This window comes from Oncorhynchus mykiss, chromosome 16, assembly GCF_057628025.1.
Source record: "Oncorhynchus mykiss isolate SJ-2025 chromosome 16, ASM5762802v1, whole genome shotgun sequence".
NCBI lineage: Eukaryota > Metazoa > Chordata > Actinopteri > Salmoniformes > Salmonidae > Oncorhynchus > Oncorhynchus mykiss.
Window position 1 is genome coordinate 27752120 of NC_143037.1, and position 26708 is coordinate 27778827.

The 26708-nt window shown below is 42.9% G+C and overlaps 1 protein-coding gene across 4 annotated transcripts in view; it reads left to right on the forward strand.

Moving 5' to 3' along the window:
• Window positions 1-26708, forward strand: part of LOC110491776 (double C2-like domain-containing protein alpha) — an 88271-nt gene that overhangs the window by 48196 nt on the left and 13367 nt on the right. For all 4 annotated transcript variants that reach the window (XM_021565513.3, XM_021565518.3, XM_090202490.1 and 1 more), the window contains 6 exons: window positions 543-898; window positions 1408-1487; window positions 3295-3369; window positions 3650-3759; window positions 9475-9601; window positions 15464-15523. In XM_021565513.3, coding sequence (XP_021421188.1) covers window positions 543-898; window positions 1408-1487; window positions 3295-3369; window positions 3650-3759; window positions 9475-9601; window positions 15464-15523 — 808 coding nt within the window. The remainder of the gene's footprint in view (window positions 1-542; window positions 899-1407; window positions 1488-3294; window positions 3370-3649; window positions 3760-9474; window positions 9602-15463; window positions 15524-26708) is intronic.

A 26708-nucleotide genomic window follows, 5' to 3' on the forward strand; every position in this document is an offset into this window, starting at 1 on the left:
CCAAGTTACAGTTTTGACCTAAATCTGCTTGAAATCTATGGCAAGACCTGAAAATGGTTGTCTAGCATTGATCAACAACCAAATTTGGCAGAGCTTGAAGAATTTTGAAAATAATAAATGTTGCGCAATCCAGGTGTAGAAATCGCTAAGACTCACTGCTGTAATCACCACCAAAAGTGTATTGACTCATGAATGCGTATCTAACATGAATATTTATCTAATGAAGATATACTGTATATGTTTTATTTTTTATTTTTTTTACAAATGTTAATGTTGTTAGTATTTTGTGTAGATCGTTGACAAAAAATTACAATTAAATCCATTTTAATCCCACTTTGTAACACAACAAAATGTGGAAACTTACACTGAATCGCTTGATACGTACAACCCCGGGACTGAGTTGGAAAACACAAAGTGGTTAGATGGAAAAAAGGATCAGATGTCATCAAAGACTAAGTACCACAACTGAATATATCCTCAAGGTCAATATCATGATTTGTGTCTATTCCCTGACTATAACAACTGTTTCTTTCCCCCACCAGCCCTATGACTGTGCGAAAGGGAAACAAGCGCCTGACCATCTCCATCCAGGAACACATGGCCATTGACGTCTGTCCCGGGCCAATCCGCCCCATACGACAGATCTCTGCCTACTTTCCCCGCCTCTCGCCCACTTCCTCCGTCTCTGAGTTGAATCCAGCCAATCCATCTGGATTTCCTTCCACGCTCAGCCCCAGCAGCGGAGGAGGGGCAGTAGGGGGAGGAGGAGGGGGCGGCGGTGGCCTGTTGTCCCCACTGTTGGCGGGGGCAACGGGAGACGGTGGAGGGGGCACGTTGTCGGCCATGGGTAGCATGGACACATCAATCGAGATTGACAGCTGTGACAGCGATGACAGCAGTGAGTGGAAGGGTTATGGAGTGGAGTATCAGAGTGGAGCAACAGGGTAGAGTAATGCAGTACATACCCAGGGTGGAGTAAGTGGGTCGCACAGGGTGGAGTAAGTGGGTGTAGAAACACAGTGGAGTAACAGAGTGGAGTAAGAGGGTAGAGTAATTGAGTGGAGTAATGGGGTGGACTAACAGGGTGACGTAACAGAGGGGAATAACAGAGGGAAGTAATAGGGTAAAGAAACAGAGTGGAACAACAGGGTGGAGTAACATGATGGAGTTAACAGGGCGAAATTACAGAGTGGAGTAACAGAGTGAAGTAACAGAGTAGAGTAACACGGATGGAGTAACATGGTGGCGTAACGGAGTAACAAGGATAAAGTATCAGGGTGTAAAAAAAATGAAGTAACGTGGTTGAGTAATGAAGTGAAGTAATGGGGTGGAGACCAGAACCATAACATAGATTTGTGGGATAAAGGAATCATACATTAAAGTCGTATTTCTGTTACTGTCTTTCAGCCGCCTTGGGGACATTGGAGTTTGACCTGCTGTATGAGCGAGCCACCAGCTCCTTACACTGCACCGTAATCAAAGCCAAGGTAGCTACACTCAAACCCCCAGTCTCAGAGAAACTGTTCTCTCCAAGCATCTCTCTCTATCCTCCACCTGCCACTAGTGGTGGAAAAAGTACCCAATTGTCATACTTGAGTAAAAGTAAAGATACCTTAATAGAAAATGACTCAAGTAAATTGAAAGTCACCCAGTAAAATACTACTTGAGTAAAAGTCTAAAAGTATTTGGTTTTAAATATACTTACTGTAAGTATCAAAAGTAAATGTAATTGCTAAAATATACAAAAGTATCAAAAGTAAAAGCATAATCATATCTAATTCCTTATATAAAGCAAATCAGATGGCATAATTTTCTTGTTTTTTTTTACATTTACGGATAGCCAGGGGCACATTGGCGGACTCACTGTTAAGTGAGTCCACCAGATCAGAGGCAGAGGGATGACCAGGGACATTCTCTGTTTAGTGAGTCCACCAGATCAGAGGCGGTAGGGATGACCAGGGACGTTCTCTGTTTAGTGAGTTCACCAGATCAGAGGCGGTAGGGATGACCAGGGACGTTCTCTGTTTAGTGAGTCCACCAGATCAGAGGCAGTAGGGATGACCAGGGACGTTCTCTTGGTATGTGTTTGAATTGGACCAGAATTTTTTTTTTTTTTTTGTTCACTAGATTAGTGTCTACAACTCTTTGGACACTAATATTCCATAGGTTAATTCATTTGGGGGCTAATTCAGCACCTGAGGAAGTGGTTAGTTAGATAATAAAGCCTAGCCCAGCTTTTCCCAAACCTGGACCCCGAAGGGGTGCACATTTAGTTTTTTGCCCTAGCACTACATAGCTGATTAAAATAATCTAAGCTTTTATGATGAGTTTATTATTTGTTTCAGTTGTGAAGAGTTAGGAACAAAAAAAAACCTTGGGGTCACCGGGACATAGTTTGGGAAACGCTAGCCTAATATTTAGGCTACTAATAGTTAGCCGTGTAATTGATATCAGTAAATGTAATGAATAGGCCTATGCACTCACTCACCTTGAACGGCTGACGTGAGTACCCTTTGGTCAATATTAAGAGTTGATAAATAACATTCTGACCAAAAGAAAGCTGGGACCCTCTTCTCATTTACAGTAACAACAGTTGTTGCTTTCGAGTCATTGCGCAATAAATAAATCGCAAGGTAAAAACAATCACGGCAAAAATGATCCCGCAATGGAGCACATAAAGGAGAGAGAGAGAGTGAGAGAGAGAGAGAGATAGAGAGAGAGAGTGAAAGTGGACCGCTACAAAGCAGTCTGATTGACCAGAAGGCCAGGTGTAAAATGTTTTTTTACATACAATTAGAAGCCATCCACCGTTGATGGGCAATCAGCAGAACACTATGATATTTCAGAGCATGTTAGAATCTTGAGGGTGCTCTAAATGACAGCAACGCTGACAAAGTTTGATCAATTTTCCCTCTCGATACTAAGTAATCCCAAATGTAATCAGCTGTTTTTAAGAATGAAACTGTAATCAGATTTTTTTTTTGTATTTGCGCTGATTACAGTTACTTGACATTTGCATTCGGATTACGCAATCCCCGTTACATGTAATCCTGTACTACCCTGTCCCCTCCCCCTCTACCATTATTATCCTCTACTATAGTAAGATAGATGTTTGGTGAGGTTTCATAATGAATTGTTCATATGCCCACCCGTGTAGGGCTTCGACTGTGCACAATCGATGTTGTCAGGTGGACTTGATATTCTCTCTCTCCTCACCACCACATGCTCTACCCCCCCTCTTTCTCCCTCTCGCTATCCTCTCTTTTTCTTTCCCCATCCCCCTCTACCTCCAAGGGTCTGAAGCCGATGGATTTCAATGGCCTGGCCGATCCTTACGTCAAGCTGCACCTGCTCCCAGGAGCCTGCAAGGTCCACTGTTGTTATTAGCACACATTACATACAGTATGTTGATATAGCCTTATCATCAAACGTCACATTTATTTTGCACCTATTAAGAATTTTTACACATAATCGTTGTTGGAGTAGGGAAATCCCTTGCCACTGGTTATTTATTATTGACACGGTTATCCCTGTACCATGAAATGTTTCCCAAATAGGTTGGCACTTTGCCCATTAGGGCCAATGTAAATGGGTATGGGTTGCGGTTACTGTTTTAACCCTGCTTTGTTGTGATCTTCAACACTCCCAGGCGAACAAACTGAAGACCAAGATCGTGCACAACACCCTGAACCCTGTGTGGAATGAAAGACTCACCTACCTGGGCATCACAGAGGAGGACATGTACAGAAAGACACTCAGGTAAGTGTTATACTTTGGCAGGGTTGAAAAGTAGATTTAAGTTGTCCAACTGACTAGGTATCCCCTTTCCCTATTCATTCAATAGGATCTCTGTGGACCTAGTCGTAAAGATTTGTCATTTCACTTAGAAAGTGTTTTACCTAATATTGTGGCATAAACACAGCCAGTCATGATGTTTTCATCTGATTGTCAAACAATCACTTCGAAGGGCTCCTTTGCTATACTACCTACGCACATTCATCCACTGGCGACATATTTCCAGTGGTGATTGGAAAGAGACATCTGATGCTGCTGGAGGACGGTCATGACCTGGAATATGACATTTTAATGCAATTGGCCTAAGAGCATTTTTGACCTCTATTGGATGTAGAAACTAAGTGACTCGAATCCAGACTGTATCACCACCGACCTTGATTGGGAGTCCCATAGGGTGGCACACAATTGACCCAGCGTCGTCCGGGTTTGGCCGGTGTAGGCCGTCATTGTAAATAAGAATTAGTTCTTAACTGACTTGCCTAGTTAAATAAAGATTAAATGAAAAATGTAAAAATACTTGAATCTGTCTGCCTGTCGTCTGTCTGTCTGTCTGTCTGTCTGTCTGTCTGTCTGTCTGTCTGTCTGTCTGTCTGTCTGTCTGTCTGTCTGTCTGTCTGTCTGTCTGTCTGTCTGTCTGTCTGTCTGTCTGTCAACCCTGTGACACTCATCTTTTCTCATTGAATGTAATGCATTAACAAAAACGTCTACCATATGACAGTCATCTTTTCCCATTGAAAAAAACATGAACCATTTGACACCTACATTTTCCCACTGAATGCAATGTATTGACAAAGACAATATATTGTCATGTTTTCCTTTTTCTAAAACAGGCTGTAACGATAAATAATGCTTTAATAGGCTTCAGTTTTCTTGACCTATTGTGATAGGCTCATGTTTTACCGTTACGGTGTACCCCCACTATTTATTTTGCTGGGACGTCGTACTGGACGTACCGCCTTACGTTCACCGCTGTACTCTGGGATCCCTTTCTATTTCTGTCCTCTTTGCTCTCTCTCTCACTCTCTCACACAGACAGACAGACAGACAGACAGACAGACAGACAGACAGACAGACAGACACAAACAAACAAACAAACAAACAAACAAACAAACAAACATACACACAAAAACACACTTTCTTTTTCATTTCTCAGTGTCTGTATAACTCTCATCTGCATGTTTTGTCAACCCCTTTTCTGTCTTCCCCTCCTCTTTCTCTCCCCTCCCTCCCTCTCCCTCACCGCATCCTTCACTATCACTCACTCCCTCTCTCTGTCCCCTCCATCTCTCGCCCTCCCTCCCTCCCTCCCTTCCCTGCTCCTCCCTCCCTATCTCCCTATCTCCCTCTCTCCCTCACTCCCTTCCGCCTTCCCTCTCTCTCTTCAGCTGCAGTGACAGATTGAGGTCGGAGTCATCACCAGGGGGTATTTAAGTTCATTGACCCCTCCCCCAGAAGTGACGAAAGCCTCAGATTGTTCGTCTGGGTGACTTCAAGCCGCACGTGGGAGACGCAGTTGTATAGAATAGACTATCAATCTCCTGCGGGAAATTAGATTGTCACCAGCATGAGAGAAAATGTTTGCATTGAAAAATAGTGCCCTATGTAGGGAATAGGGTGCCATTTTGGCACTTTAATAAATCATATATATATATAAACTCAGCAAAAAAAGAAACGTCCCTTTTTCAGGACCGTGTCTTTCAAAGATAATGCGTAAAAATCCAAATAACTTCACAGAGGGTTTAAACACAGTTTCCCATGCTTGTTCAATGAACCATAAACAATTAACGAACATATACTTGTGGAACTGTCGTTAAGACACTAACAGCTTACAGACGGTAGGCAATTAAGATCACAGTTACGAAAACTTAGGACACTAGAGGCCTTTCTACTGACTCTGAAAAACACCAAAAGACAGATGCCCAGGGTCCCTGTTCATCTGCATGAACGTGCCTTAGATATGCTGCAAGGAGGCATGAGGACTGCAGATGTGGCCAGGGCAATAAATTGCAATGTCCGTACTGTGAGACACCTAAGACAGCGCTACAGGGAGACAGGTCAGACAGCTGATCGTCCTCGCAGTGGCAGACCACGTGTAACAACACCAACAGGATCAGGACATCCGAACATCACACCTGTTGGACAGGTGCAGGATGACAACAACAACTGCCCGAGTTACACTAGGAACGCACAATCCTTCCATCAGTACTCAGACTGTCCGCAATAGGCTGACAGAGGCTGGACTGAGGACTTGTAGGCCTGTTGTAAGGCAGGTCCTCACCAGACATCACCGGCAACAACATCACCTATGGGCACAAACCCACCGTTGCTGGACCAGACAGGACTGGCAAAAAGTGCTCTTCTCTGACGAGTCGCGGTTTTTGTCTCATCAGAGGTTATGGTCGGATTCGCGTTTATCATCGAAGGAATGAGCGTTACACCGAGGCCTGTACTCTGGAGCGGGATCAATTTGGAGGTGGAGGGTCAGTCATGGTCTGGGGCGGTGTGTCACAGTATCATCGGACTGAGCTTGTTGTCAATGTAGGTAATCTCAACGCTGTGCGTTACAGGGAAGACATCCTCCTTCCTCATGTGGTACCCTTCCTACAGGCTATATAATAGTAATTATATACATCACAGAAGACTGAAATGTATTTTGAAAAACATAATTCCACTTTGACATTATGGGGTATTGTTTGTATACCAGTGACAAAAAAAATCGCAAATTAATCCATTTTACACAGCAAAATGTGGAAAAAGTCAAGGGGTGTGAATACTTTCTGAAGGCATTGTATAGAGATGAATGAGATATATTGATGCATGGACATTATGGAGTTGGTCCCCCTTTTTCTGTTATAACAGCCTCCACTATTCTGGGAAGGTTTTCCACTCGATGTTGGAACGTTGCTGCTGGCACTTGTTTTCATTCAGCCACAAGAACATTAGTGAGGTCGGCCACTGATGTTGGGAGATTAGGCCTGGCTCACAGACGATGTTCCAATTCACCCCAAAGGTGTTTAATGGGGTTGAGGTCAGGGCTCTGTACAGGCCAGTCAAGTTCTTCCACACCAATCTTGACAAACCATTTCTGTATGGAGCTCGCTTTGTGCGCGGGGGCATTGTAATGCTGAAACAGGAAAGGGCCTTCCCCAAACTGTTGCCACAAAGTTGGAAGCACAGAATCATCTAGAAAGTCATTGTATGCTGTACCGTTGTATGGTCATTCTACTGACAATGTTTGTCTATGGAGATTGCATGCCTGTTTGCTCGATTTTATATACGTCAGCAACGGGTGTGGCTGAAATTGCTGAATCCACTAATTTGAAGGGCTGTCCACATACCTTTGTATAAATAGTGTACGTTAATTTGCATGTTTGGATTGGCGTATTTCACTGATTGAAGCATCTTCATTTAAATAAATGATTTCACTGATTGAAGCTTCGGTTTGTGCCACTCTCCCAGTGCGAGGATTAAATTCAAACAGCATCACCGCTACAGACATTGTGTTCGCCAAGGAGCTGAAAATGTCAGCCACCATCACGGTAATAGGAAATTGATCATGTATTCTGAGGGCAATAGAGTGTCGCTCCCTTCCTCCCCCCTCCATTTTTGTCTGCTTCTCTCTCTCTGTCTCACTGACTCCCTATCTGCCTCCACGCTATCTCTCTCTCTCTCTCTCTCTCTCTCTCTCTCTCTTTCCCTGCCTCCTCTCTCTCTGTGTCTCTGTCTGGGTCTCTCTGTCTCTACGTGTTTGTTTCGCTGGTTTTCTTCTAGAGGACGTGAAGTAAAAGTTGCCTGTGTTCTGAAGGCTAATAAGACAATACAGTGTAAATTATCTCTGGAGCCTTCAACAGCTATCGAGTGGTTTCCCCAGGCAACTGGCCTCTCGCACCTGACCTCACATAACCAAAGTCCTAAATGGCACCCTATTCCCTACATAGTGCACTACTTTTGACGAGAGCCATATGGGCCCTAGTCAAAAGTAGGGCATTATATAGGGAAGATGGTGCCATTTGGGACACAGGCATATTTGTACAGTACATCCTTCCCAGTTCCAGGCCAGCAATTTGGCCATCTTGGTCCCTTGATCAAGGATTTAGTTAAAGAGGAAAATAAGGCAATCGGGTCGGTGGACTAACAGGCAGCACATTCTATCACACACTCTCTCTTTCACACACACACACACACACACACACACACACACGCACACACACACACACACACACACACACACACACACACACACACACACCTTCACTCTCTTTCTCTCACACACACACACACACACACACACACACACACACACACACACACACACAATGACACATACACAAATGCCTGTGCATACAAAACAGAAGGTAACACTTTATTTTGGAGAGGCAGTAACATTTCAACTATCTACTAACCCTGACCCTAACCCTAACCTTAACCCTTACTCTAACCCTAACCTTAACCCTTACTCTAACCCTAACCTTAACCCTTACTCTAACCCTAACCTTAACCCTTACTCTAACCCTTATTCTAATCCTAACCATAACCTTAGCAAGCAGCTGCTTATCAACAGTAGTTTGTTGATACTATGACCATCTGTACAGATGGACTATCCAGATTATCCAAACAGTGCCTCTCTCTCATTTTCCACATCTTTCCCTCACTTTCATCACCTTCCACGCTCTGCCTTGATATCACATGCACACCCTCTCTCTATCTCTCCCACCCTCTTCTTTCTCCATGTGTGTTTTTGTCTAATTTAGGTGACATAGTGGCAGGATATAAAAACAACTGCAGAGCCAATAAATATGGATTAGATTAGTTTAGCATGCTGCACTTTCACTCTCTGAAATCAGACCACTGCTCCACTCGGGAGCAGAATTATGATACAGTTGTAATGCATTTTAAGACTTGTCATGAGCATATAAGCTTCATAATGTCTTATCATCATGATGACTAATGACAAAATACCAACCATTTGAGTCAGTTGAAATGTGGATACATAGAGACACATAACACATTGCAAAACTTTATAATAAGACATTATAAAGGCTGATGCATGTTTATAACGAGTTCAAAAGCATTATACCTGCAGGTGTAACAGATGTGGATTTGTGAATCTCACTCCTCAGCCTGAAAACTTGCGACTGGTTAGAATGTATCACGTGTCTGCAAGGCAAATGTCCCGGGTTCTAGTCTTGGTGTGAGCTAGAGCGGAAGGAATTGGTACAGCTAAGCGACGCACAATGACGGCTGCTACACAGGCTGTGTTTCTTTCTAATTCAGTGCATGTCAGTCCTGTCAATGGTTAGTCATCATAATTGAGTTAAGTTAATCATGACCAACTTTGTTGAATGTTCATGTCTACTTGTATGCTCTCTCGCTCTTTGTCTCTGTGCCCTATTCCTCCCCCCCTATACCTGGGGCTCTATTAAATCTGCATCGCGGAAGATTAGCATTCTGGGTAAATTTAATTTAAAGGCAATGTTACTGCTTTAGTGGAGACTGCATTCACGGTAAACGCTGCATGTCTGCTCAACCGGAAATTACAGATTGAACAGAGCCCTTAGTCATGACTGAGTTAGACACAAGTGACCAACTCTGCTTAACTTGTGTGTGTTCTCTCTCGCTCTCTCTCTCTCTCTCCTTCTGTCTCTCTCTCCTTCTGTCTCTCCTCCATCCATCCATCAGGGTGTCTGTGTGTGACGAGGACAAGCTGACGCATAACGAGTTCATCGGAGAGTCGCGGGTGGCCCTGCGCCGCGTGAAGCCTGACCAAACCAAACGCTTCAACATTTGTCTGGAACACCCACCGCCCGTGAGTAAGAGGGAGAGAGGGACGGAGGGACGGAGGGACGGAGGGGGGATGGAGTTCACTTCATTGTACTTTTTCAGGAATTTCTCTCACATCATAAGTTCTTCTTGAGTCATCTCTTCCCCACCCCGTGCCAAACAAAACCAGACAGAAACCGAAGTCAAAATGTCAGATCCAAACCAACAGCGATGAGAGGATAGATAAAGGCCAGATTACAATAAAAAGGGATAAGGGAGTGAACGTTATTTATAACAAGGGTTACAAGAAGAAAATCAGACTACTCTGAAATTAAAATGGATGGCCCCCTCTTCAGCAAAATATATTTTACCTAAACCCTCCCTGAACGTTTGGAAATAAAAAACTTTGCTAAACACAAAATAACAAAACAAAGTGGATAGCCGAGAACATGTCTACCCTTTACCCTCACTTCTTCAACAGACCAGGGTGTTAGATATGCATCCTGTAAGCATACATGGCAATGCAGGAATTGTGATAGTGCCCAGGGCTGTGGGCCAGAAGGTTGTGGGTTCGCAGACCACTGTAGACAAGAGTTGGGGTGGCCTCCCAAGTGGCACTGCATCGTAGGGCTAGCTGTGCCACTAGAGATTCTGGGTTCGAGTCCAGGCTCTGTTGCAACCGGCCACAACCGGTAGACCCATGGGGCGGCACAAAATTGTCCGGGTTAGGGAGGGTTTGGCCGGCACACTAGCGACTCTTATGGCAGGCCGGGCGCAGTGCACCCTGACACGGTCATCAGGTGTACAGTGTTTCCTCTGACACATTGGTGCAGCTGGCTTCTGGGTTAAGTGGGCATTGTGTAAGAAGCAGTGCGGCTTGGTTGGGTTGTGTTTCGGAGGATGAGTGGCTCTTCGCCTCTCCCGAGTCCGTACGGAAGTTGCAGCGATGAGACAAGACTGGATACCACGAAATTGGTGAGAAAAAGCGGTAACAAATAGAGTAGGGGTGGAAAGACCTCCTTTATAGTAAAAGTATTGCATGAATCTATCATCATATTTGCTGGTCTGAGAAAAACATTTTTTTATAAACCTTTCATGCAATTTTAAATCATTTTACAAATTGTCACGAACCGGCTCGAAGTTTGTAACAAAAAGGGAGACAACGTTGAGATCAGAAATAACAAAATATATTTATTAACTGAAGTAAACTAAATACATTTAACAATGGTGTGTGTATTCAGCCATCAGTAGTGTAGGTGAGTGGTTGCGTGCATAAATGTGATAATGAGAGATGAAGGTGCCAACGCAAACAAAAATTCCATAACCAAAATGTATCAGTGACTGCACGGAGAGAGTCTCCTCAGTGAATGGGGAAGAGGTGTATTTATCCCGGGACACACCTGAGCCCAGGTGTGTCCCATTTTGCTGACGACCCTCCCAGCTCCGCCCACCGACATCCTATTAAGGAAAACAAAGAGCAAAGAATTCGGCAGACAGAGTGGGAGGGTCGTCACAATATAAGCAGAATATTTTTTAATACCACACAAATTATCAGGTGTGACGGTAAGACAGTGATGCTGACAATGTCAAATGAACAATGGTTTAATAATCCAACAAGGGCAGACAATAGACAGGTCAAGACAGGCAGGTAAACCAGAGGTGGGGCAACGGTTCCCGGACAGCAGGCATGCAGAGGTCAATAATTGAGGTGGGGCAAATGTACAGATCGGCAGGCAGGGACAGGCAGAGTGGTCAGACAGGCAACGGTCAAAACCAGGAGGGTGAGGAAAAGAGAGAGACTGGGAAAAGCAGGAGCTGAGACACAAAAACGCTGGTTGACTTGAGTAACAAGACGAACTGGCAACAGACAAACACAGGTATAAATACACGGGGGATAATGGGGAAGGTGGGAAACACCTGGAGGGGAGTGGAGACAATTACAAAGACAGGTGAAACAGATCAGGGTGTGACAAATTATGGAAATTACAGGCTAAGAATAGACAGAGGCCGACGTGTTCATATCATATTTATCCATTGCCAAATCGATGTGTCTTGTTTGGAACTAAATTGCCCCTGTTTGCAAATAATTCAATCTGAAACTATAAGGGCACAAGAAGAGACCCAGATGCAGGAGGCAGATGGTTAGAGTCTTAGTTGTTTATTTATATCCAAAAGGAGTAGGCAAGAGAATGGTCGTGGACAGGCAAAAAGGTCCAAGAGGTACAGAGTGGCAGATAGGCTTGATGGCAGAAGGGTCAGGCAGGTCCAGGAAAAACAGGCAAGGGTCAAAACCGGGAAGACTAGAACGAGAGAATAGAAAACAGGAGCATTGGGAAAAATACACTGGTTGACTTGAAACCATACAAGACGAACTGGCACAGAGAGACAGGAAACACAGGGATGACTACACTGGGGAAAATAAGCGACACCTGGAGGAAGTGGAGACACTCACAAGAACAGGTGAAACAGATCAGGGTGTGACAGAAACGTAATTTGGAATCTGAGCATGGTACTTTCAAAAGTTAGGCCTAACTTTCCACCCCCTACAGAGTAGGCCTAGCGTTGCAGAAAATGTAAGCTTTAACTGCTGGCTACTCTTCTTCAGTTGCATAACCCAATGAGAGAAGGTCACAAGTGTTTCCCTAAAAGCTGTCTGGGTTTAAGCATCTTCTACTGTACAGAAAGGGAATAGCTTAATCAGTTGAGAGTGACAGAATTAGATTACTTCCAAGCAAAGTAAATGTTTTTGTCTCCTCAGCTATAGGACATTGTAGCTCAGCCTCTGAAAGTCAAATAAATGAAACAATGATATCCCCATATGCATCAGTGTCACGTCTTTCCCGGGTATTTTACAGCTTGTTTCTAGAATAAATTACTGCGGACCAAAGCGCTGTTATAGATCATTTTATATAATCAGATCTGTTTTATTTTCTTCAAAATCTTAAGCTAACAAAGGGCAGGCCTGTGCTTTTTGACACTTTCTTTCAAATAAGGTAGGCCTATGGCATACCCTCTCATACCCCCTCAATTCGAATCTTGGTTTTAACTTAACGACCGTTCACTGACACAGAGGTAGGCTATTTTAAGAGTGAATAGTGGGTGGAGGAACTGACCGACAAACCTATGGTTATAGCAGCCTATAGCTTAATTTCATCTGCCAAACAGTTAGCCTTACCTCTTATTTCTTAATAGGTAAAAATAGGCTCCAACACAAAGCCCTCTTGTTGTTAGTAGTCTAATTAAAATGAAGACGGTGTAAATGCCTCGTCGAATTTGCCTTCTTTCAGCACTATGAGCTGTCCATTTCCGATTGCTGCTGCTTGAAGATTCAGCACCACAATGTAAATTACTTGAATCTGTCTAATTGTGAGGTCAATAACTCTGATAAATACATAATGGGCAAGAAACATATTGTTTTTAATCAAATCGATTATAGTAGTAGCAAGCTATCAAAGATGACCTCCGGTCCTCCCCTTCGCACTCTCTTTTCAAACTGAACAGAACATAAACTATAGGCCAGTCTTCACGCACATTTTTGGACTAGGCTTAATACCCACCCAAAAATCAAAAGAAGCCTTTGACTCTCCTCCTGAACTGCCACCGTAGGTCTACACAGCTCAGCCATTGGTTAAGCAGCACCCAAAAACGTTTTTGATCAGTAAGAGCAGAGCAGCCCAGGGCTCAGGGTTGGAATATCCTTTGCAGTGTGAAATGCTGCCTAGTTTTATTTAGACCATCCCAGCAGATATCTTAGAAAGATAACTTTGCTCTGTGCTTCTCCGAGCACGCACTTCATAGCCTATATTTGGCACACAGAAAAAAAGAGGTCATGAGTAACCTGGTCAAAAAGAATGGTACTGATTGGCCTATGAGGTGCTGTTATAAGCAGTCTCACTTAAACCCTCAAATCCATCGCCCCTTTTGACCTAGAGACTTGAAATGTTGAACAAATTTGCCTCAAGGACCCAACGGTCTCTCAGGATCGATTTTCCTACATCTTGAACATTTTTGAAAACGTATTCTCATTCTTCTCTTAACTTCGTTTCAGAAAAGCTAAGGATTGGTTAAGATATGGCTGAGTTATTTATAAATCAGTAAATCAGATTTTACCTGTCCATTTTAAATCCCTTGTAAATCCACTTCACAATGGCTTATCAACTTGAAACGTTTTAGGGTCACAATTCTCTTTTTTGGCTGTAACTGTATGCTTAAATTAATCATAAAAAATATTCTCATGGACCAAAAGTCAGATTGACTCAAAATTTCACAACAGTCACTAAAGAGTTTGAGAAAATAATGTTCATTAACGTTCAAAGATGGCCACACGATACCAGTAGATTCATATTAGCACATACGTCTTCTCATGGACCATAGGACCAAAATACACCAATTTGGAATGTAGGCCTATCAAAAATTAGATTTTACATTTAAACCAATGTTAATCCACTCCACAGTGTCCTATCAACTTGGAACTTGTCATCACTGTCATGGATGTCTAAAAGTCTAACTGAATTTGGAATGGATGTCTAAAAAAACAAGGAAACTATAAACAACCAATTGTTTGCATATGTAATGTTAATGCTCAAAATCATCTGCAATCATCTTCTCCTCATTAACCATATGTCAGATTCCCTCCAGTTTTTGTATTTACTCATTACGTCAGTCTTTAATAGTTGCTGCATTCAAAACATAAGCTGTGTGAATATAAAGTCACTGCTGCCTTAGATGGCTACACCAGACTAGATGGCGGCACTTTAAATGTCATTGGCACCAGTGGCACCATAGGATACTAGAGCAATAACTATTGATCAAGTGAACTTTGTCTAATGCAAATGATTGTTAAATTATGCTGACGAATAATGTGAAACACAGGTTTTTGGAAATTTATTAATTCATTTAAAAAAAAAGAAGTATTCAGACCCTTTGATATGAGACTCGAAATTGAGCTCAGGTGCGTCCTGTTTCCATAGATCATCCTTGAGATGTTTCAACAACTTGATTGGAGTCCACCTGTGGTAAATTCAATTTATTGGACATGATTTGGAAAGGCACACACCTGTCTAAATAACTCCCCAAATACGGGTATTGCAAGCTTATAGCGTCATACCCCAAAAGACTCGAGGCTATATTTGCTGCCAAACTACCTTCAACAAAGTACTGAGTAAAGGGTCTGAATACTTTTGTAAATTTGCAAACATTTCTAAAAACTTGTTTTTCTTTTTCATTATAGAGTATTGTGTGTAGATTGATGAGGGGGGTAAAATAAAAACATTTTAATCCATTTTAGACTAAAGCTGTAAAGTAACAAAATGTGTTAAAAGTGGATGCACTGTATGTGATCTGAACGTAGTGACTATTTTTTGGGGGAAAATATGAAACCGGAAGTCCTGCCGCTTGCTCTGTCAGGGTATTACAGTTGTGAGGGTGTATTTAAGTATTTTGGAATACTAAGTGAGGAGTGAGCTTGAGATCATTTACACAAGCAGATTTCGATAAAATGAAGTCCCAGAATTCAAAGATGACCACAAGATACCAGTACATTAATGCTGAAAATATTTCAGAAACAGTAGTCAAATTGACCCCAGAATCAAGTAATGACTTTAAGAATGATTACCAGCTGCATTCCAAGATAACGAACCTACAGCACTAGACTAAACTTCACTTGCATCATCCTTGTGATACTGAGAGATAAACATGCTAATGCTTTCACTGATTGCACATAAAGGAAGCTAGTTCCTACCTGATAGTGCTTGCATTGTTATCCAACTGATCATTTGTCCTTTCCGTCATCCTGTGAACCATGTTCATTGCTGCTCGCAGCTATATTTATCTTTATTCCTCTTTCTCTCTCTCTCTCCATCCCTCTCTTTCTCTCTCTCTTCCTCTCTCTCTCTTCCTCTCTCTCCAGCTTCCCTCCCCTTCTGCAATGAGTGCGGCACTGAGAGGCATTTCCTGCTACCTGAGAGAGGTACACCAAACACCACTTCACCTCTGTCTGACCATGGTTCAAACAAACTGTGCTGTGCCGACATCGCACTGCTAAAGGCAGTGTTGGCTTCAGCAACACCGGATTCAAAACTTTGAATTTTTCCATTTAAATTATTATACAAAATTCTTGCCACCAATAGAATGTTATATAAATGGGGGATAAAACCATCCCAGCTCTGCAGATTTTGCTACGAAGAGACAGAATCATTTGATCATTTGTTTTGGTACTGACCATATGTCGCTTGTTTTTGGTTGCAGGAATGGTTGAAGAAGTGCAACATTTACCTGGAGCTAACTCTGCAGATAGCACTCCTGGGTGACTTGATAATATAATATAATATAATAATACTTTTAACAAAAATGTTTATCTTTGATTTACAATCTGTAGAAACTGTGAGAATAGAAAGGTTCAGAACTTTCAAAACATAATTTAAAAAAAACTGAACTATGACATTCAGACCCTTTACTCAGTACTTTGTTGAAGCAAACTTTGGCAGAAATGTACAACCTTGCATCTTCTTGGGTATGAGGCTACAAGCTTGGCACACCTGTAATTGGGGAGTTTCTCCCATTTTTCTCTGCAGATCCTCTGCAGATTCTCTCAAGCTCTGTTCAGTTGGATGGAGAGCGTCGCTGCACAGCTATTTTCAGGTCTCTCCAGAGATGTACGATTGGGTTCAAGCCCGGCCTCTGGCTGGACCACTCAAGGACATTCAGAGACTTATTCTGAAGCTACTCCTGTGTTGTCTTGGCTGTGTGCTTCAGGTTGTTTAAAAGTGAACGTTTGCACCAGTCTGAGGTCCTGAGCACTCTAAGCAGGTTTTCATCAAGAATATCTCTGTACTTTGCTCCGTACATCTTTCCCTCGATCCCGACTAGTCTCCCAGTCCCTGCCACTGAAAAACATCCCCACAGCATGACGCTGACACCACCATGCTTCACCGTAGGGATGGTGCCAGGTGACATGACGCTTGGCATTCAGGCCATAGAGTTCAATCTTGGTTTCAAATAACTAGAGAATCTTGTTTCTCAATGTCTGAGAGTCCTTTAGGTGCCTTTTGGTTAAATTCAAGCAGGATGTCATGTGCCTTTTACAGAGGAGTGGCTTCTGTGTGGCCACTACCATAAAGGCCTGATTGGTGGAGTGATGGAGAGATGGTTATCCTGGAAGGTTCTCCCATCTCCACAAAGGAACTCTGGAGCTCTGTGAGAGTGACCACGTGGTTCTTGGTCACTTCCCTGACCAAGGCCCTTCTCCACTGATTGCTCAGTTTGGCAGCCAGCTCTAGGAAGCTGGCCGCCAAATTCTTCTGTTGAAGAATGATGGAGGCCACTGTTATCTTGGGGACCTTCAATGCTGCAGACATGTTTTGGTACCCTTCCCCAGATCTTCCCCACAATCCTGTCTCAGGGCTCTATGGACAATTATTTCGACCTCATTGCTTGGTTTCTGCTCTGACATACACTGTCAACTGTGGGACCTTCTATAGACAGGTGTGTGCTTTTCCAAATCATGTCCAGTCAATTGAACTTACCACAGGTGGAATCCAATCAAGTTGTAGAAACATCTCAAGGATGATCAATGGAAACAGGATGCACTGTATAGGCTAGAAGTAGAAGCCTACGTGTTGTTGTCCATTAGTTTACTCCAATTAGGTGAGGGGTGTTAGGGTTAGGGGAAAATAATAAAGGAAAATCTATTTTAAAAATATATATACACAGTACCAGTTAATAGTTTGGAATAACCTACTTGTTCAAGGGTTTTTCTTTATTTTACTATTTTCTACATTGTAGAATAATAGTGAAGACATCAAAACTGTGAAATAACACATATATAATCATGTAGTAACCAAAAAAGTGTTAAACAAATCAAAATATATTTTATGTTTTATGTCACCCGTTGCCTTAATGACAGCTTTGCACACTCTTGGAGTTCTCGCAACCAGCTTCATGAGGTAGTTACCTGGAATGCATTTCAATTAACAGGTGTCCCTTGTTAAAAGTTAATTTGTGGAATTTCTTTCCTTCTTAATGCGTTTAAGCCAATCAGTTGTGTTGTGACAATATAGGGGTGGTATACAGAAGACAGCCCTATTTGGTAAAAAACAACAACTCTATATTATGGCAAGAAGAGCTCAAATAAGCAAAAAGAAATGACAGTCCATCATTACTTTAAAACATGAAGGTCAGTCAATCCTGAAAATTTCAAGAACTTTGAAAGTTTCTTCGAGTGCAGTGGCAAAAACCATCAAGCGCTATGATGAAACTGGCTCTCATGAGTACCGCCACAGTAAAGGAAGACCCAGAGTTACCTCTGCTGCAGAGGAGAAGTTCATTAGAGTTAACTGCACCTCAGATTGCAGCCCACATAAATTCTTCACAGAGTTCAAGTAACAAACACATCTCAACATCAGCTGACTGCGTGAATCAGGCCTTCATGGTCGATTTGCTGCAAAGAAACCACTACTAGGACACCAAAAATAAGAAGAGACTTTCTTGAGCCAAGAAACACTAGCAATGGACATTATATTGGTGGAAATCTGTCCTTTGGTCTGATGAGTCCAAATTTGAGATTTTTGGTTCCAACCACCGTGTCTTTGTGAGACGCAGAGTAGGTGAACTGATGATCTCTGTATGTGTGGTTCCCACCGTGAAGCATGCCGGGCATATAATTTGTTTTTCAGCAGGACAATGACCGAACACCTCCAGGCTGTGTAAGGGGTATTTGACCAGAAGGAAAGTGATGGAGTGCTGCGTCAGATGACCTGGCCTCCACAATCACCTGATCTCAACCCAATTGAGATGGTTTTGGATGAGTTTTGGATGAGTTGGACCGCAGAGAGAAGGAAAAGCAGCCAACAAGTGCTCAGCATGTGGGAACTCCTTCAAGACTCCTTCAAGACTGTTGGAAAAGCATTCCAGGTGAAGCTGGTTCAGAGAATGCCAAGAATGTGCAAAGCTGTCATCAAGGCAAATGGTGTCTACTTTGAAGAATCTAAAATATTTTGATTTGTTTAAAATTATTTTGGTTACTACATATGTGTTATTTCATAGTTTTGATGTCTTCACTATTATTCTACAATGTAGAGAATAGTAAAAATAAAGAAAAACCCTCGTAGGTGTGTCAAAACTTTTGACTGGTACTGTATATATATATTTTACCTTTATTTAACTAGGCAAGTCAGTTAAGAACAAATTCTTATTTTCAATGATGGCCAGTCGGTTAACTGCCTGTTCAGGGGCAGAACGACAGATTTGTACCTTGTCAGCTCGGGGGTTTGAACTTGCAACCTTGAACTTGCAACTAGTCCAACGCTCTAACCACTAGGCTACCCTGCCGCCCCATATATGTATATGATGGGATGTATAGACATTATGGACAGTATGTGGATAGAATATGTAGTAAATCTGTAGAATACGTGGGATAGAATGGTATATGTACAGCAACAGTTGAATAGGATGGCCTTGACTAGAATTCAGGATATACATATTAAATTAGTAAAACAGTATGTAAACATTATAAAGTGAAAAGTGTTATATTAATAAAGTCACTAGTGTTCCATGTGTATGTTCTTAGGGCAGTAGCCTCTAAGGTTCATGGTAGAGTAACCGGGCGGTAGTCGACTCGTGAATAAGTTCAGGGCAGGGCTCCACCCAGTGATGGCTATTTACCAGTCTGATGACCTTGAGATATAAGCTGTTTTTCAGTCTCTCGGTGCCAGCTTTGATGCACCTGTACTGACTTTACCTTCTGGATGATAGCGGGGTGAACAGGCCGTGGCTCGGGTGGTTGATGTCCTTGATTAACTTTTTGACCTTTCTGTGACATTGGGTGCTGTAGATGTCCTGGAGGCCAGGCAGTGTGCCCCCTGTGATGCGTTGGGCAGACCGCACCACGCTCTGAAGAGCCCTGCGGTTGCGGACGGTGCAGTTGCTGTACCAGGCGGTGATACAGCCTGACAGGATGCTCTCAATGGTGCATCTGTAAAAATGTATGAGGGTCTTAGGGGCCAAGCCGAATTCCATCAGCCTCCTGAGGTTGAAGAGGTGCTTTTGCACCTTCTTCACCACTGTCTTTGTGGGTGGACCATTTCAGATTGTCAGTGATGTGTTCACAGAGGAACTTGAAGTTTTTCACCTTCTCCACTGCTGCCCTGTCGATGTGGTTGGGGGTGTGCTCCCTCTGCTGTCTCCTGAAGTCCACGATCAGCTCCTTTGTTTTGTTGACGTTGAAGGTGAGGTTATTTACCTGGCACCAGTCTGCCAGGGCTCTCACCTCCTTCGTGTAGGCTGTGTCGTCATTGTTGTTAATCAGGCCTACCACTGTTGTGTTGTCTGCAAACTTGATGATTGAGTTGGAGGCATGTGTGGCCACGTAGTCATTGGTGAACACGGCGTACAGGAGGAGGTTGAGCACACACCCTTGTGGGGCACCTGTGTTGAGGATCAGCGTAGTGGAGGTGTTATTTCCTACCTTTACCACCTGGGGGCGGCAGTCAGGAAGTCCAGGACCTAGTTGCACAGGGCGGAGTTCAGACCCAGGGCCCGAAGCTTAATGATGAGCTTGGAGAGTACTATGGTGTTGAAGGCTGAGCTGTAGTCAATGAAAAGCATTCTCACATAGTTATTCCTCTTGTCCAGACGGGGTTGGGCAGTGTGTAGTGCAATGGCGATTGCATCGTCTGTGGATCTATAGGGGCGTTATGCATATTGAAGTGGGTCTAGGCAGTCAGGTACAGTGCAGGTGATATGATCCTTAACTAGCCTCTCAAGCTTTTTAGAATGACAGAATTGAGTGCTACGGGTAGTCATTTAGTTCAGTTACCTTTGCTTTCTTAGGTACAGAAACTATGGTGGCCATCTTGAAGCAAGTGGGGACTGCAGAATGGGATAGGGAGAGACTGAATATGTCCATAAACACTCCAGCCAGCTGGTCTGCGCATGCTCTGAGGATGCGACTAGGGCCGTCTGCGAGGGTTAACATGCTTAAATGTCTTACTCACGTTGGCTACGGAGAACGAGAGCTCACAGTACTCGGGAGTGGCCCGTGTCAATGGCACTGTGTAATCCTCAAAGTGGGCAAAGATGTTTAGCTTGACCGGGAGCAAGACGCCAGCGTCAGCGACTTAGCTGGTTTTCCCTTTGTAATCCGTGATTGTCTGAAGTCCCTGCCACATACGTCACGTGTCTGAGCCGTTGACTTGCAATTCTACTTTATCTCTGTACTGATGTTGTGCTTGCTTAATTGCCTTGTGGAGGGCATAACTGCACTGTTTGTATTCAACCATATTCCCAGTCACCTTGCCGAGGTTAAATGCGATGGTTTGTGTTTTCAGTTTTGCGCGAATGCTGCCATCTATCCACGGTTTTTGGTTTGGGTAAGTTTTAATAGTCATGGTGGGAACATCATCCCCTACACTTCCTTTCCGACTGTATGTAATAACACAAAATACATTCTGGGCTAATAATGTAAGGAAAATATATCCTGCAAAGTTGCTTAGGAGCTAGAAGCAGAGCTGCCATTTTGAAATTATTTGTATTTTTCTTATATATTTAAAAAGTAGTACTCACGCTTCAAACAAGTGATAGGCTAATATTGTCACCCATCGGACTATTCTGAATTGAATCTTGTCTTTACATTTAGTAAATAGTATATGTATGAAATTTGTTTTGATTTAGAATGGACCATTATCATGCACCTGTCTCAGAACAGGGGCAGGGGGAAAAAAATACATGTCATCTATATGCATTTTCCCATGGCTTATTTTCATGCCAGCCAGGTAGGTTTTACTCCTGTTGTAAAGCTAAGAAATGTGCTTGATAATTGGAAAGTTGAGAAATAAATATAATAGGCCTAGCCTATAGAAAGCTGATGGAATCCTCCTCTTTTTAATAGATGCCATCAAAAGTCTGTTTTCTCAAGCAATTGCATAGGCTATAGAAATGTTGCCCAACATGAGCTCATGGGCTCTCATGAAGTGCTTTTATACATTTGCATTGATGTTGTTAATGGGACAATTACTTACTGACTTTATTGTCCCCATGGGGACATTTTGTTGCAGTGTCATGTACACGTTTAAAGTGGCGTTTAAATACAAAACCAAATTGACAATACAACTTTCTTAACAGTTACATACCAATAAAACATTTATTTTAAAAGACTAGCCTGCTAGCCTTACTGAGTTGATAGGAACATTAGCCCAATCTATTTAGGAGGGATATCACACCTGGCACAAATGATTGTCTAGTTCTGTTTTTCCTGTTAAGTACCAGAGTGCTGAGAGTGCTGAGTACCAGGTAGTTAGCAAGTTTGGTATGCTACTAATAACCATCAGCAACATCAGAACTTGGAGAAGCCTAGTTACCTTGACTAAAAGGTCATGTGGAATTTGAAAGTGGTCATGACTCGTGAATGCCAGTGTGCTGGTAGTATGGTCACTGTAACAGCCCTAATCAAAGGTTGGCAAATTTATGCACTCACAAAAATAACATAAAAATGGAAATAGACAAATGTATGCTTCACTATTAATACATGCATGTAGCTCGGCTCTGCCTGTGGCCATGGAGTGACTCATGCTTCCCTGAGATGTTGCATCTCATCATTCTTAGCTTCTTTGAGTGGCTGCTCCCTCGCTTTTCTTTTCTATTCCTTTATCCGTCAATCTTAATGTGATGTGTCATGATGCGTACCGTGCTGTACTTGCTATCAGACTCTTCCACCACAATAGTCAGTCTATAAGACACACAAGAGGATGAATGAATGGATAAACTTTATTGATCCCAAGAGGGGAAATTGAGCTTGTCACCCGCATAAGATCACTGGTGGACTTACCACTAGGCAGAAAAGGCAGTTGCCTCAGGCCTCACATCATCAAGGGGCTTGTGAGCTGGGCATAATAAAATAAAATAAACACTAGTAGCTCCCCCACCATGCTCTGCCTGCTAGGGTGGCACCTCCTCTCCTTATTTGTCTTCTTCTTCGTCTGGTTTTCCGGGAGACTAGACGCTTTGTTGCGTGTTGCTGTCTTTCACAGTTTGGAAAATGCATTGCACATTTTGTTCACAAAAAAGGGAAAAGGGAAATGGGCAACACCACCTTTCTGTTCCTTCTGTCCCTCACGCTTTTTCAGCTACGGTTAATAAAGTAGCTTAAAAATGGACTTCTCCGCTGCTTCCTTCACTCGGATCAGACCAGGTCTATACGGAACTGGTCTAGTTGGCCTCGGGTCCGTTCGGAATGGGTCTCTATATTAAACAAATACATTTATGCATATAAGACCTCTAATGTGACATGCCATACTTTTTTTGTCCAGACAGCATCAGATACATGGCCTACATACTCTGAGCGTACAAAACATTAGGAACACCTTCCTAATATTGAGTTGCACCACCTTTTGCCATCAGGACAGACTAAATTCATCGGGGCACGGACTCTACAAAGTGTTGAAAGTGTTCCACAGGGATGATGGCACATGTTGACTCCAATGCTTCCCACAGTTGTGTCAGGTTGGCTGGATGTCCTTTGGATGGTGGGTTATTCTTGACACACATGGGAAACTGTTGAGCGTATAAAAACCCAGCAGCATACTCAAACCAGTGCGCCTGGCACCTACTATCATACCCTGATCAAAGGCACTTACATATTTTGTCTTGCCCATTCCCCCCTCTGAATGGCACACATACAGAATACATTTCTCAATTGTCTCAAGGCTTAAATCCTTCTTTAACATCAACAAGGGATCATAGCATTCACCTAGATTCACCTGGTCAGTCTATGTCATGGAAAGAGCAGGTGTTCCTCATGTTTTTTACAGTCAGTGTACAGTATAGTTAGAGGGGTGCTGTTTCCCTCGTTTGGATGCTTTCTCTGGTAAGATAAACTCAGCAAAAAAAGAAACGTCATCTCACTATCAGCTGCGTTTATTTTCAGGAAATTAACATGCGTAAATATTTGTCTGAACATAACAAGATTCAATCATTTGAGACATAAACTGAACAAGTTCCACAGACATATGACTAAGAGAAAAGGAGTAATGTGTCACTGAACGAAGGGGGGGTCAAAATCAAAAGTAACAGCCAGTATGTGATGTGGCCACCAGCTACATTAAGTACTACAGTGCATCTCCTCCTCACGGACTACACCAGATTTGCCAGTTCTTGCTGTGAGATGTTACCCCACTCTTCCACCAAGGCACCTGCAAGTTCCCGGACATTCCTGGGGGGAATGGCCCAAGCACTCACCCGCCGATCCAACAGGTCCCAGACGTGCTTAATGGGATTGAGATCCGGGCTCTTCGCTGACCATGGCAGGAAATCATGCACAGAACGAACAGTATGGCTGGTTGCATTGTCATGCTGGATGGTCATGTCAGGATGAGCCTGCAGGAAGGGTACCACATGAGGGAGGAGGATGTCTTTCCTGTAACGCACAGGGTTGAGATTGCCTGCAATGACAACAAGCTCAGTCTGAGGATGCTGTGACACACCGCCCCAGACCATGACGGACCCTCCACCTCCAAATCGATCCTGCTCCAGAGTATAGGCCTCGGTGTAACGCTCATTTCTTTGAGCGTTACACCCCTTTGAGCGTTACACCCCTGGTGAGACAAAATCACGACTCGTCAGTGAAGAGCACTTTTTGCCAGTCCTGTCTGGTCCGGCAACGGTGGGTTTGTGCCCATAGGCCATGTTGTTGCCGGTGATGTCTGGTGAGGACCTGCCTTACAACAGGCCTACAAGCCCTCAGTCCAGCCTCTCTCAGCCTATTGTGGACAGTCTGAGCACTGATGGAGGGATTGTGCGTTCCTGGTGTAACATGGGTAGTTGTTGTTGCCATCCTGTACCTGTCCCGCAGGTGTGATGTTTGGATGTACCAATCCTGTTGGTGTTGTTACATGTGGTCTGCCACTGCGAGGACGATCAGCTGTTCGTCCTGTCTCAATGTAGTGCTGTCTTAGGTGTCTCACAGTACGGACATTGCAATTTATTGCCCTGGCCACATCTGCAGTCCTCATGCCTCCTTGCAGTATGCCTAAGGAACATTCACGTAGATGAGCAGGGACCCTGGGCATCTTTCTTTTGCTGTTTTTCAGAGTCAGTGGAAAGTGTCCTAAGTTTTCATAACTGTGACCTTAATTGCCTACCGTCTGTAAGCTGTTAGTGTCTTAACGACAGTTCCACAGGTGCATGTTCATTAATTGTTCATGGTTCATTGAACAAGCATGGGAAACAGTGTTTAAACCCTTTACAATGACGATCTGTGAAGTTAGTTGGATTTATACAAATTATTTTTGAAAGACAGGGTCCTGAAAAAGATATGTTTCTTTTATTGCTGACTTTAGTTTCAGACACTTGCGAATTGAAGGAAAGTTGGCAGGTGCACAGTGCACTGTTGCTGGAATTATTTTGGATGAACACGTGACCTACTTTTTGAAGTGATTTGCTAGTCAACGGTAATACATGTTTACAGTTAAACTACCTTTCTTTACTGTAAAACCCCAAATCACTAAGTCTGTGCATGCATAAGATAGGACACGTACAGTTCAGAGCGACACTGTATTGAATGTACTGACGTGGACATGTTTCAACCCAAAGGCTATTTATTGTCTTATGTCAGATAACGTGTTCATCTGTACTAGCAACGCGTAGTAGTGGTGCACCTGTTGGAAGACAATGTCCCAATGCAACAATGGCAACAACAAAGAAATGCTAATATGACACTGTATCCATAAGTATTAAATATACTTTATGTAAGGGATAAACGCCGAAGTCATATACATTGCCTTGGAAATAATGGACAACGCAGAGGGACGAGGCGGGACCGAGTCCCTTTGCAGAGTTCATTTTTCCAAGGTAATGTACAGAACGGAGCTGTTTATCCCGCTTATACCACCCACAGTTGCTAGAGAAAACAATATGATGAAAGCACACATTTAGTAGAAAAAAACATTATGTTTATATTTTCATTTTTCTAAACTAATTCATACTTTCTCATCTTTTGGTTGCTAGAGTCGCGAACAAGTCATTGTTCAGTTAGTTTGATACTTATGGACGCGATCCAGTCGTTCGTTCTTTATGTTCTGTTGCCATGCTCGCTGGCAACCTCCTTATCCCTTGCTTGCTAGCTAGCCAGCTAGCTACGGCTAACACAGTCACAACCTCTGCAGACAGGACAACAACAAAGTAGCTGTTTTCTACTGACGTTAATTTGGATACATCCATAACAATGAGCTGATAATGCACAATTTTGCCTGGCATAGCCAGAAAAGTTTGCCTTCACTTCAGGACACTCAACCCTGTTCATTACGAGGAGATCGCATTGCATATCAAACACAACTATTTTGTTGTTAGCAAACCTGCCAGTATGACAACCGAATTAAAAAAGATCAGTTTCTGAAAACAGCTGGTCAAATTAGAAATGTGGGAGTATTTGACAGCATAGAGCCACTTGTGTCATGACTGCAACAGTAGGGACCAGAGGAATTCATTTCCATCACTCACCACGTTATGTCATCAGATGCTCTAAAAAAATATGTCTCTGCAAAAACAAATCAATGCTACTTTCTAAGTTCTTCCTTGTTGGACCTGCGTTTACAGTGTATCCAATTTTGGTTTGTTGGTTTATCTCTCTGTTACTTTGTAGCAAGTATGGTCTGCATGTGTAGCCGCTTATTGCATACTGAGTCCAAGGTCTCCCAGTATATTTTACAACTGTCCAGATATATTTTACAAATGCCCCATTATCTGGTTTTAATGTTCATTCTAGAATGTTCATTCTAGAGTGTCCTTCTAACCAATCAGAAATGAGTATTCAGCAATGCTGTGGTATAATTCTCATTGACTGGGCATTCCAAGGTAGTTGCACATTTTTTTTGACCTTGCACGTCCCTTTTCCCAAAATCTTGCTGCTAGGTCCTTTCAGCTAGTAGTTGCTATGTCAACATCGTGTCTGACAAATGCTGTCACTGCTAACTTAAGTGCCTTCAGTACAGACACAAAAGGTCAATACATAGTCATCCCAACAGGTTGTTGGCCTAAATACTGAAGTTTACAAAGTAAAAAATTCAACAGTTCTTTGGCACTCGCTCATTTAAGAGGGAGATGATAGCAGCCCCTGGTTTGACTCTTTCCTTTTCTCTCTCACTCTATCCTTAATAAAAAAAATC